This window comes from Theropithecus gelada, chromosome 16 (genome assembly GCF_003255815.1).
Source record: "Theropithecus gelada isolate Dixy chromosome 16, Tgel_1.0, whole genome shotgun sequence".
NCBI lineage: Eukaryota > Metazoa > Chordata > Mammalia > Primates > Cercopithecidae > Theropithecus > Theropithecus gelada.
The window spans coordinates 15,840,813-15,852,249 of record NC_037684.1 but is presented as its reverse complement, the minus strand read 5'-3'; the positions used below and the strand labels follow the sequence as shown (position 1 = coordinate 15,852,249).

The 11,437-nt window shown below is 55.8% G+C and overlaps 1 protein-coding gene across 3 annotated transcripts in view; it reads right to left on the bottom strand.

The window, feature by feature from the left end:
• Window positions 1-325: 325 nt before the first annotated feature.
• CUEDC1 (CUE domain containing 1) overlaps window positions 326-11,437 on the bottom strand; it is a 94,254-nt gene continuing 83,142 nt past the window's right edge. For 2 of the 3 annotated variants that reach the window (XM_025363197.1, XM_025363198.1), the window contains exons 6-11: window positions 10,622-10,705; window positions 8,453-8,524; window positions 7,481-7,574; window positions 6,691-6,749; window positions 5,805-5,875; window positions 326-2,339 (exon numbers count right to left, since the gene is read on the bottom strand). In XM_025363197.1, coding sequence (XP_025218982.1) covers window positions 5,808-5,875; window positions 6,691-6,749; window positions 7,481-7,574; window positions 8,453-8,524; window positions 10,622-10,705 — 377 coding nt within the window. In that variant the 3' untranslated portion in view covers window positions 326-2,339; window positions 5,805-5,807. Of the gene's footprint in view, window positions 2,413-5,804; window positions 5,876-6,690; window positions 6,750-7,480; window positions 7,575-8,452; window positions 8,525-10,621; window positions 10,706-11,437 lie in introns of all 3 variants that reach the window. The other variant, XM_025363199.1, reaches the window with a different exon arrangement.

Genomic DNA, 11,437 nt, shown 5'->3' with positions numbered 1-11,437 from the left:
TGAGGCCACTGAGCTGAAACATGGCATCAGGGGCAAGAGAGGCAGCCTTGGCAACGGTGACCCAGAGCCCAGGAGGAAGACGTGTGGTTGGAAGCCCTAGAAGGCCGTTGGCTCAACACAAGGAAAAACTTCGACCTTGAGAACTGCCCTGTCTGGAAACGGCACCAGCTTCCTCTTCTGGCAGCGAGGGCCCTGTCCCTGTGGCGGAGGATGAGGGGTAGTCCAGCTGAGCTGGAGAGGAGGAGGAAGGAGAGATGTATCAACTGGGCAATCTCTGAGTTCCCTTTGAAGTCTGCAATTGCACTTCCCTGCAGCCTCGTCTGCCTTTAATCCAGAAGCTGTTTATTTAGGGAGGTGGCCGTCTGGAGCTTTCGCAACAGACTGGCTTTCCCCATAGGGGTGTTTCCCTTGCCTATCAGCAAGCGGTTTACTGTCCTGGGCCAAACAGGAAGGCGACAGCGCTAGACATAGCCGGCCAGTCCGCAAGGATGCGGTGCAGCGGTGCAGCGGTGCCGCAGGTGTCACCTCGAGAGTGCAGTCGGAGAGCGCTGCGGGTGAATGGGCGAGGCAAGGCAGGGGTACCCTAGGAATGCGACGCGGGGCTCCAGGGGACAAACCCTGCCCCAGGCGGGGAGGGAGGAGGGAGCAGGAGGATCCAGCCCACGCCGCTGGCCACATCAGAGCACCAAGAGAACACCAACTCTTTATTACAGGAATTCCTATGAAACAGCTCCAAGAAAAAACCCACACATAGGAGGAAAAAAAATAACAAGCAACACTCACAGACGTGGGGCTGGGGCTTCCCCCGCAGTGCGCCCGTCCTGGCGCGGGGAAGGCTCAGAGACCCGTCGGGAACTCCAGCTGGGGACCCGAGGCACTCCTCGGAGACCTTCCCCTCCCTCCAGGACCCCAGGCCTGGCGCGAGGAGCAGTGGAGGGGGCGGCCGCTCCTCGGCAGGGCCCCCGAGCCAGCGTCCCGGCCCCGTGCGCGTTTCCAAACTTGGTCACGCTCGGCGGCGGCGCCGCGTCCCGGCCCTCCCCAGAGAAGGGAAGCTCGGCGTCGGGAGTCTGGGCAGGGTGGGTGGGACGAGGTGCAATCGCCGGCTCGCCTTCGCTACGCCCTTGTGATCTTGGGGTCACTGAGGCCACCAGGGCCGCGCCAAGGATCGGATCCCACTCCCAACCTCCCGAAGCCGCGCCGAAGCCTCGTGCCTGCCCAGGCTTCCCGGCTCTCCAGAAGGTCTGCGCGCTCCCATGTCCAGGGCGGGGCCACGGGCTGGGCAGCCTCCCTCCCCGTGGCAGTGGTTGGTGCCATGTAAGCCTTCCTAGAATCAGCGTTCTCCTCCTCAGATCACCAGCCCGTCTCAGGGGCACCCAGCAAGCCCTTCTGCCCTAGGAGCTCCCACCCAGGCTGGCGGCCTTTCCACCTTGCTCTTCAGCCCTGCTACCTGCTCAAAGGGGTCACTCCAGGGCCCACTGCTGTCCACCCTCGGACAGCTGGGCTTCCAGTCCAGCTGGGGAGTCAGAGCCCCTGTGAGCCCCCACTGTGGTGTGACTCCAGAACTGGCTTTTGTCTGCTGCCAAATTAAAGACCCTGCCACCCTGGGGTGGCCACCCTCCCCACCCCTGCTGTGTGATGGGGAGCTGCTGGGAGTGAGCCCATCCCCAACAGCAGCAGCCTGATGAGGCCAGATGGGGCAGTCAGGAGATGCTCTCTGCAGCAGCCCATAGCACCTCAGAGTGCCTGGGGGACTGGCCGGGGACCTCCCACCCAGGGTAGGTGCAGGGCTTGTGTGCTGGGCCAGCAGCCCTGGGGGAAGGCTGAGATATGGGAGGCCCTGGAAGGGAGGGACCCAAGTGCCTGGAGGGAGCTGAGGAAGGGGACAGGGGGTCAGGCAGAGTCTGTGACAGGACAGATAGGGAACGGAGGGAGGCAGGGACTCCACCTCCTGGCCAAAGAGCCTCTGGTGGGGTCATCTTGCCCTTTTCCATATTCCAATTTTTATCTGCTTTCTGGATTTTTTTTTTTTCAAGGGAGGTTGGTTCCTGCATTTCCACTCATTGACCATAGGAACGCCTGGCTACAAAAGGAGCTGTAATTGGCTGCTGCCTCTAGGGGCCCCAGGTCCTTCCTCCAATTGCAAGGCAGCAACTCGGAAGTTCTAAGTCCCATGGAAAGTGGCAGTGGTTGGGCTGGACTGTGGCTGGAGGATCACTGGGCCTCGGTTCTCAAGCACCATCTGTCCGGCTGCAGCTGGGCCCTTCAGCTGGGGGCCAGTGTTGCTTTCCAGCTGCCCCCACCGGTTCAGATCATCTCTGGCAAGGAAGAGCTGCTGGCATCTGGCAGGGGGAAAAAGGGGATGGGAGGAGTCTTTTTCAAAGGAGCCCAATGGTCTTTCCTGGTCACTGGTTCCTGGAGAGACAGTTTTGGGAGAAGTTACCAAAGACCTAAGCCCTCCCCTTTTTCCAGGGACTCGAGGTCAACTGTAGAACTCTGCCTGGGTCATCCCCGCCATTCGAATTCCTAGAACCATTCCAGCTTGCGGAGCTGCAGGGACTCTGGCAGCAGGAGATGGAGCAGAGGAATGGAATCCTGGGGGGAAGCAGCTATAGGGGAGGGCTTCAAGGTGGGAGGGTACCTGGCCCATTCTGATATGTCGTAGCTCAAGAGAGCTAGGCCACAGAGATCTGTAGGTGGAAAAAAGTAAACTGGGGGCAGAACCTGGTAGGCCTCAGACACCAAGCTGAAGAGATCCTAAGACTTTACTCAGAAGACTCATTCAGGCTGGGCACGGTGGCTCACGTCTGTAATCTCAGCACTTTGGGAGGCCAAGGCAGACGGATCATGAGGTCAGGGGTTCCAGACCAGCCTGACCAGCATGGTGAAACCCCGTCTCTACTAAAAATACAAAAATTAGCCGGGTGTGGTGGCGGGTGCCTGTAATCCCAGCTACTCAAGAGGCTGAGGCAGGAGAATGGCTTGAACTTGGGAGGGGGAGGTTGCAGGGAGCAGAGATTGCGTCACCACACTCCAGCCTGGGCAACATAGCAAGACTCCATCCCCCCCAAAAAAAATAGGAAAAAAAAAGATTTATTCAAAGAGCATAGGAGAAATGGAACTAAAGTGGTGTTTTGATGGTGGGATAATCAGAGTAGCTAGGGGCAGTGAAGAGAACAGGGCTGTGACCTAGGTGATGAGCATCTATCAGGGTGGTAATAGAAGGAATAGAAAAGAGAATGAAAGGGGGCAGTCAGCAGGAGAGACTGAGTTGCCACCCAAGACTGAAAAGAAAATCTTGGGTGCAGCTGGGGACACGAAGCAGCTCTGGAAGCCTAACTGCGATGGAGATTCAGATGTAGGAGCCAGATGCACAGAAGTGTTGCTGGTGCTATAAAAGAGGGCGGAGGCACTGCCAGAGTGGGCAGTGAGAAGACTTCAAAGAGGGTCAAGGGCAGAGCAACAAGGAGAGCCAGTCAGAGGAAGGAGAACCAGGCTTCGCGGGGTCACAGGAGCCAAGGGAGGGCAGTTTCGGGAAAGATCAGGGGAGTGTGTGTGGAAGAGCACCAGAAGAATGCAGAATAGGCTAAGGCCCTGAGCTGCTGGGTAACCTCTGAGTCAATCTGGATGATGGGAGGGGCTGTTAGCCTGTAGAGGATGAAGGATAGCAAGGGAGACTCAAAGACCCCTGGTATTTAAGGGGAGGAGGAAGAGGATGTCAACTTGTCGAACGAGCTGGAAAGGGACAAGCTGGAAGTCCTAGGACAGAAATAAATGATGAGGCCAGGTGCAGTGGCTCACACCTGTAATCCTAGCACTTTGGAAGGTCCAGGTGGGCGGATCACCTGGGGTCAGATGTTCGAAACCAGCCTGGCCAACATGGCGAAAATCCTTCTCTACTAAAAATACAAAAACAAATTAGCCAGGCACAATAGTGGGTGCCTATAATCCCAGCTATCCAGGAGGCTGAGGCAGGAGAATTGCTTGAACCTTAGAGGCGGAGGTTGCAATGAGCTGAGACTGCGCCACTGCACTCCAGCCTGGGCAACAGAGTGAGACTCTGTCTCAAAATAAATAAATAAATAACCGGGCATGGTGGCTCACTCCTGTAATCCCAGCACTTCGGGAGGCCGAGGTGGGCAGATTAGGAGGTCAGGAGACCAAGACCATCCTGGCTAACATGGTGAAACCCCGTCTCTACTAAAAAAATACAAAATATTAGCCGGGCATGGTGGTGGGCGCCTGTAGTCCCAGCTACTCAGGAGGCTGAGGCAGGAGAATGGCGTGAACCCGGGAGGCGGAGCTTGCAGTGAGCCAAGATTGCGCCACTGCACTCCAGCCAGGGCCACAGAAGGAGACTCCATCTCAAAATAAATGAATGAATGAATGAATGAATGAGTGAATGAATGAATGAATGATGAGCAAGGTTCTGATGTAGGTGTGGTTTGGACAGGACCTGTTTTCCCTGGGGACCAGCAGGAAGGAGGATGTGGAGACAGTAGCAGCGTGGGGTGACAGTGGAGGCGTTTCCCTGGCAGGCTCTATCTGGGCATTCCAGGACAGTGGGAAGTGGGCTGCGGCTCTGTGTTTGAGGAAAGCCTGAGGGGAATGGAAGGGGCTGCAGTGCCTGGTAGATGTGGTAGGGAGTCAGGTGGAACAGGTGTGGGGGCCAGCTGCCCAGGCAGAGGGGAGAGGACACTTGTATTTACTTGTTCCTGGTTTCCCTCCATTGTGACGATCCTGAGGCAGGCGAGTATTTCTCCACGGTCTGCCACAGGGCCATGCCTGCCACGCCATCAACTCAAGAAAGCCTTGTAGATGCTGCTCACTGGGACCAGACCAGTGGCTGGGGAAGGCCGGGCAGCTTCCCCTCTCCCATGGGAAAGGGGGGCTGGAAGAGGGACAGCTGTCCTGGCCAAGTCCTGGAGGAGGCCTTGGCATTTTCTCTTTCTCCCCAAGAGGGTGCACAGGAAGAGAGGAGGAGAAGTGGCTTGGAGGCCCGGGGCTTCAGCCAGAAACCGCTGCCTCAGGAGGGGTTTCCTCATCCTGGTGTGGCAGATCGCAGCCCACCCAACCCAAGCAGGGGGCTGGAAAGAGCTCTGTGTGTGCATAGCCGGGTTGAGACCACCTCAGTTTTTCTTTTGTTTCGTTTTTTTGTTGTTGTTGTTTTGAGATGAAGTTTCACTCTTGTCACCCAGGCTGGCATGCAATGGCGTGATCTCGGGGCTCACTGCAACCTCCGCCTCCCAGATTCAAGTGATTCTCCTGCCTCAGCCTCCCAAGTAGCTGGGATTACAGGTGCGTGCCACCACGCCAGGCTAACTTTTGTATTTTTTAGCAAAGACAGGGTTTCACCATACTGGCCAGGCTGGTCTCGAACTCCTGACCTCAGGTGATCCACCCACCTCGGCCTCCCAAAGTGCTGGGATTACAGGCATGAGACACCGTGCCCAGCCAGTTTTTCTTAAATTGTCCTCTCAGTGTGCTGTGTGTGTCCTGGACTGTCTTCTCAACTGGACTGTAAACTCTTCAAGGTCAAAGCTGATTTTGTTTTCCTGTTCTCAGCATCTGTTATAGGCAGGTGTGCTTATCTTTTGTCAAATGAATAAATAACCAAAAAAGACATGCAATGGACTAGTTCCCACTCCCGTGTCCCTGCCGCAACTATGAGGGAAGACACGTGGGGCCTGTACTACCCAGTTGCCTGAACCCAGCGCCTCTGGACACCTGGGAGGACACAAGGGGTGCACAGTGTGGGGGGCCCTGGCCTTGGGCAGTCCCTGGGTAGCTATGGCTCCAGGCCTTACCTTTTACTGTCCTTCTCGCAGGCCTTCCTCCACCTTGGGCGCCTCCTGACGCCTTCCCCGGAAGTCTTCGTCTGAAAAGGAGAGGGAAGCTGCCTCATCCTCTACCCCGCAGGGCCTCGCTCAGCCACAGCCCCAGACTGGCCAAGACAGCTGACCCGACTCTCTCTGCCCCCTTCATTTGGGGCCCATGAAGATCCCCCCCAGGTGGATGATGCATGGGTCCAGGGAGAGAGGCAGCAGGACACTCAGGTGCTGGCCAGGGTCCACCACTGAGCTCTGAGACCTTGGACAAGTTCTCCCCTCGTCTTTGAGCCTCAATTTCCTCATCTATAAAAGGGATGGAAAAGCTGGACTATCTAGATGACCTCCAAGGCCCTTCCGGTCCTTGTTTCTGGATGCCTCCCGACCCTCGAATGTGGCATGAGGATCAAGGATCCGCTGTGGGCCCAGTAGGGTCTGAGGCAGTCTTCTGGCCCACGTGGCCTTTGGAAGGGACTGGGTGAAAGTTGAGAAGCCTCTGGGCCCACAGACGGAAGCTGCCCGGTGCTTGATTCTTGGTACAGACAGGCCGAGGGTCCCCCAAGGGGGTAGGCCTGTCTGCCACTTCACAGCCAAGAGAATATTCCCCAGAAACAGTACCTGGCACTTCATGCTACAGGTACACATCTAGATGGAAGTAGGGGAGGGTCCCCTTTCGGGGGTTGCAGGAAGGGAGAGGCGATGTCGACCAAGTCGGGGGGATCCATTTCTTTGGGTCACCTGCCCACCAACCCGCAGTGTCTCCTCCAAGGGACAGGGTGGGTGCTCCCATGAAACACCCAGGAACTCCGCTGGGAGATCACCGATCATAGAGAAGTTGGAGCTTACGACTCCCCTCCAGCCTCACCACACGCATGGCCCTCCACATCATCCAGGAGGTTGGCTGTGGACGCTGCAGCCCCCAGCCTGCCAGACCATTCAGGAAAACCGTCCCAGGGATGAGAGGACACTGCCCTAGTCCCCCCAGTCCCACCCACTCTCTGCCCCACCCCTCAAGGCTCTGGAGGTATCTGACACAGCCACCTGACCCCCCACACCCCTAGTACTGTCCCCCGGGCTCCTTTTCCTGAGGTCAGTGGTGTGGCCAGGCCCTGACACTCTCACCCCGCTTATATCTCTGGGGATGGAGAAAAACCTTCCTCCCTGTTTCCCTCTGGCTGCTGAGTCTCTGCTATCCTAGGCCCTGTTTGAGAAGCGTGAATAGGAGTTCGGGTAAAAATGTGCAAAGCCGTATTTCTACTCGAGGAAGGCAGGGCCAACATGCTTGGAGTGAGGAGGACTCGTGCACTAGTTCAACTAGAGAAATGAGGGGAAGGTTTGATTTTGACAGAAGAACCACTTTTTCTCCCAAGAAGTACATGACCTCAGACCAAAAAAAGTTATAGGACAACTTCTGGGCCTACAGAAGGGAGATAGGAGCTGCTACCCTAGTCCTTAGGTCTGGTCCCTGGTTGGCAACGAGAGATGGGCAGTGGACTGGTGGCCAAGCTCATGGAGGGAAGGGGAGGAGGAAGGGAAGGCCACAGAGCCTCGTCCCACTCCCAGGGGAGGGCACAGCTGCAGGGAGTTCAGCAGGGGTCTTGCTTCGTAGCCCTTGGCTTCCACCACCCCCACCAGTGCCAGGCTGGAAAGGATACGACTGATGCTTCAACAAGTGTTTCCTCTTTGACTTCCTCATTTTGGTCTTCTCTGAGAAGGCTCGGGCAAGTTCAAACAGCTTCCTCCGGGTGGCTGGGGGCAGAGAGACCTGTGAGTCATTCTCTTGGCAGCCAGCACACCAGATGGCCTCCTCCCAGGTGTGGGCAAGGCCAGGGGAGGACCCAGACCCCTTGGAGTGGGAGCAGGGGGCAGGCAAGGGTGAGAGCTGGGGAGGGAGAGGTGACAGGAATCACAGATCCCTGAGGATACCACCCCAGGAGTGAGAGACTGCATCCTGGGTCAGCCTGCAGGGGCAGCACAGGACACCCTGAGCCAGGCCCAGGGACTGCAGGCGGCTCAAGATCCGAGTATTCCCTCCCCAGCTGCAACACACTGCAACGCATCTTGGCTCGCTTTCCCACCGCCACCGCCTTCCCGCCCCTCCCCTAGCCACCTCCAAAGTTGGTTCTGGGATTTCCATGACTAATCCGAGATTTTCCCTGAAATGGAGCCTGAGAGGATCGAAGCCTCATTCACACATGGCTGTGGGTCTATGTGGCGGGGAGGTGAGGGGGAGGGAAGGGGGCATTCAAGGCTGCTAGGACTTTGTGGAAAGAGGTCCTCCACCCCCACAGAGGCTTAGCAAGGGCCTCTCTGTGCAGTCAGCTCCGGCCAAGCCTCCTCAAGTCACAGAGAACGTGAACATGAGGACTGTGGTGAGGGCATGTGCGGCACGTTATTTTTCTGTAGACATCTGGCTCAAGAGGATTTAAAACTTAATTTGTTTCTAGACTCAGCTGTAGAGGGAAGTGAGGTAGGAAGGCTGAGGGAGCCAGCCTGTGATGAAAATGTCACTGGTTCACCAAGAGTCAGCTGCATTACACATTCTGGAGGGCTCCCTTACTCCTGGGAGGCCACAGGGCCTGTCTCAGAAAAGCTGGGGAGAGAAGCGGGGCCTGAGCGGGACTCACATTTTCCCATGTGTTTCAGCTTGTCCCTGAATAAGGCATCTTCAGACACAGCGGGGTTGGCGTCGCCAGTTCCTGGAAGGAGACACCTGCTGAAGGCCGGCCAGTGTGGCCAGCCATGGCCGCTGTCCCAGCCATACCCACCCATGTGAGGACAAATGCAAAGAGCGAGCAGGATTCTTCCCTGACCAGGAGGGAGTTTAAAGCAAGGAGGATGTGGAGTTCCAGGAGCTCCTCTTTCCCCTTGTGGACTTTGTTTCCTCCTCTGTAAAAATGGGGAGGGTTTAGTGGTCTACTGTGTGTGCGGAGAGCCGGCTTGTGTCTGCTCCCAGCTGTTCACGCTCTGACCAACTCCATGTTTCATGACATCACCGTGGTAGCTTGGGAGTATTTCCACCATGGAGGTCACCAAGCACTACATATCAGGCTCCTGCTGCACCCAGAGTTGGCTGTGAAACATTCACCAGCACACAAGGGGCCTCCTGCACCCCGACATTCATGTGATGGTCAAATGAGGTGCTGGTTCAGAGCCGGCATTCACCTGTAGCAAGTCCCTTGTCCTTCCTGCCAGGGTAAGCCCATCCACTGCTCCCTCCCAGCCACAGGGTTTCTGGCTATTAGACAATGAGTAGGAATAGAATGGGACTAGTCCTGGAGTCAGAACCCTGCCGGCCACGCGGTCTCCTGGGCTCGCTCGGCATCCGCTTGGGTCTTTTGCTGCCTTTCTGAAACCCCGGCTCTCTGTTCTGCCACTTGGTTAATCCCCAGTCACCTTGCCTGCTAAGTCCCCTTTGAGTCATTCTGATCCATCTCAGCAGCCCCGGTATCTCTAGTTAATTCAGGATCAAGGACAAGAGGCTCCTGCTTAAAACTCCCAGCTGCACATCTGCTGAGGCCTAAGCGCCCAGCCTGCTGCTTATGAGTCAGTTCCACAGGATTTTCTCCCTTCAAGCTGGGGTCAGCTCAGCTCCCCATCCCTCTGCTCCTCCACCCCCAACTCTACTGCATGATGCAAGGTCTATTCCAGGCAAGAGCCTTTCTCCGAGGCGGGCGGCTTGTGTACGCATGGGGCAGGGGGCACTGACTGACGAGGGGCCACTGTTCACACACAGGCACCAGGTCGTCATTCCCAGCTGTGGCTCAACCCAGTAGTCTGTGCATCCCAGGAGCACTGCTACCCCTCACCCCCATCCAACCCTCCTTCAGCCATTAGAGCTTCTGAGCAGAAGAGCCTGGCCCTCTTTACCAGCAATTCTTACTTCCCACCACCTTGTACACAAAGCTAGAAATTCCTCTTCCTCCAACACCTAGGGCAGGGCCCAACAGATGGGAGATATTCTCCAGCTACGTCATGAATGAATGAGTCAACTCCCCAGATTAATCCTGCCCTCCTTTTCTTCCATGCATTTGCTAAAATCAATAAGTCCTCAGCTTTGCGAGTTTGTTCTATCTGTTTTCTGGGCATTTCTCCTTACAAGACCATAAACTTCCTCAGGAAACAGACCAACAGTTATCAGTCTCTGAGTCCCACCATAAGGCAGTTTGGAGTCCTTTTCTTTTCTTTTCTTTTCTTTTTTTTTTTTTGGAGATAGGGTCTCACTCTGTCACCCAAGCTGGAGTGCAGTGGCATAATCACAGCTCACTGCAGCCTCAACTTCCTGGGCTCAAGTGATCCTCCCACCTCAGCCTCCTGAGTAGCTGGGACTACAAGCACATGCCAATATGCCCAGCTAATTTTGGTACTTTTTTGGTAGAGACAGGGGGACTTACTTTGTTGCCCAAGCTGGTCTTGAACTCCTGGACTCAAGCAATCCATCTGCCTCGGCCTCTCAAAGTGTTGGGATTACAGGTGTGAGCCACTGCACCTGGCCATGTGTCCTTGACTAGCCTATACTCAAGGCATAGGTTGAGAGTTCAGCCAGCCTATGTTATTTGATCACAAATGGGGGCTCAGAAGCCCAGCAGTGGCTGCATTGGAAAGACCCCAGAGCAGCTAAATGGAGTGGATATGGAGGTCGGGGGAGAAGCGGCCCCACCAGCCTGCTAAGGAGGCCCACGCCCCCTCCTACAATCTGTTTTTTCACCCTACTCCCAAACTCCAAATATGCAAAGCAAAGTTGGGTATGAGCCCCCCCATGCCTCTAGGTTTTCTTCCCCAGAAGGCAAAGTTACCTGGGACAGGAGACGGAAAGCCAAAGTCGTTTCCGACAGCCACGCTGCTGGATTTAGATTTCTGGGATTCGTATTTCAATCGATCTGGAAAAGGACCACATTCATAGGTCAGGGAGGTTAGCTCCTGGGCTCCCAGGGACAGGCTGGGCTGGGATACGGTAGTTTGCTAGAGGCTAAGTCCCCAGAATCGCACATGAGCACACACGGGCACCCAAAATATGAGTGCACACAACATCTACCAGCTCTCAAAGAACCAGCAGTAAGAGAAACTCCTGCCTGACAGCCATCTCAAATGTCAGAATTAAAAGACTCGGAGAGATTGTAGAGTCCAAACTCTCATTTAAAAGGAAAGGCGTGGCCAGGGGTGGTGGCTCACGCCTGTAATTCCAGCACTTTGGGAGGCTAAGGCGGGCAGACCACCTGAGGTCAGGAGTTTGAGACCAGCCTGGCCAACATGGTGAAACTCCATCTCTACCAAAAGTACAAAAATCAGCCAGGTGCAGTGGTGTGTGCCTATAATCCCACCTACTTGAAAGGCTGAGGCAGGAGAAACACTTGAACCTGGGAGGCGGAGATTGCAGTGAGCCGAGATTGAGCCACTGCATTTCAACCTGGGCGACAAGAGGGAGATTCTGTCTCAAAAAAATAAATAAATAAAAAATAAACAGAAAGGCCTTGAGCCTTCCAGCACCTTTGCTGCAGAGCTGGGGCTAACCTTGGGCCTCAGCCCAGCCTTCTCCCTGCACAACTTGCTCCTCCCCCACCAACACACCATCAGTTACACACACAAGCTCTCACACTGTGGCCATCACAGGG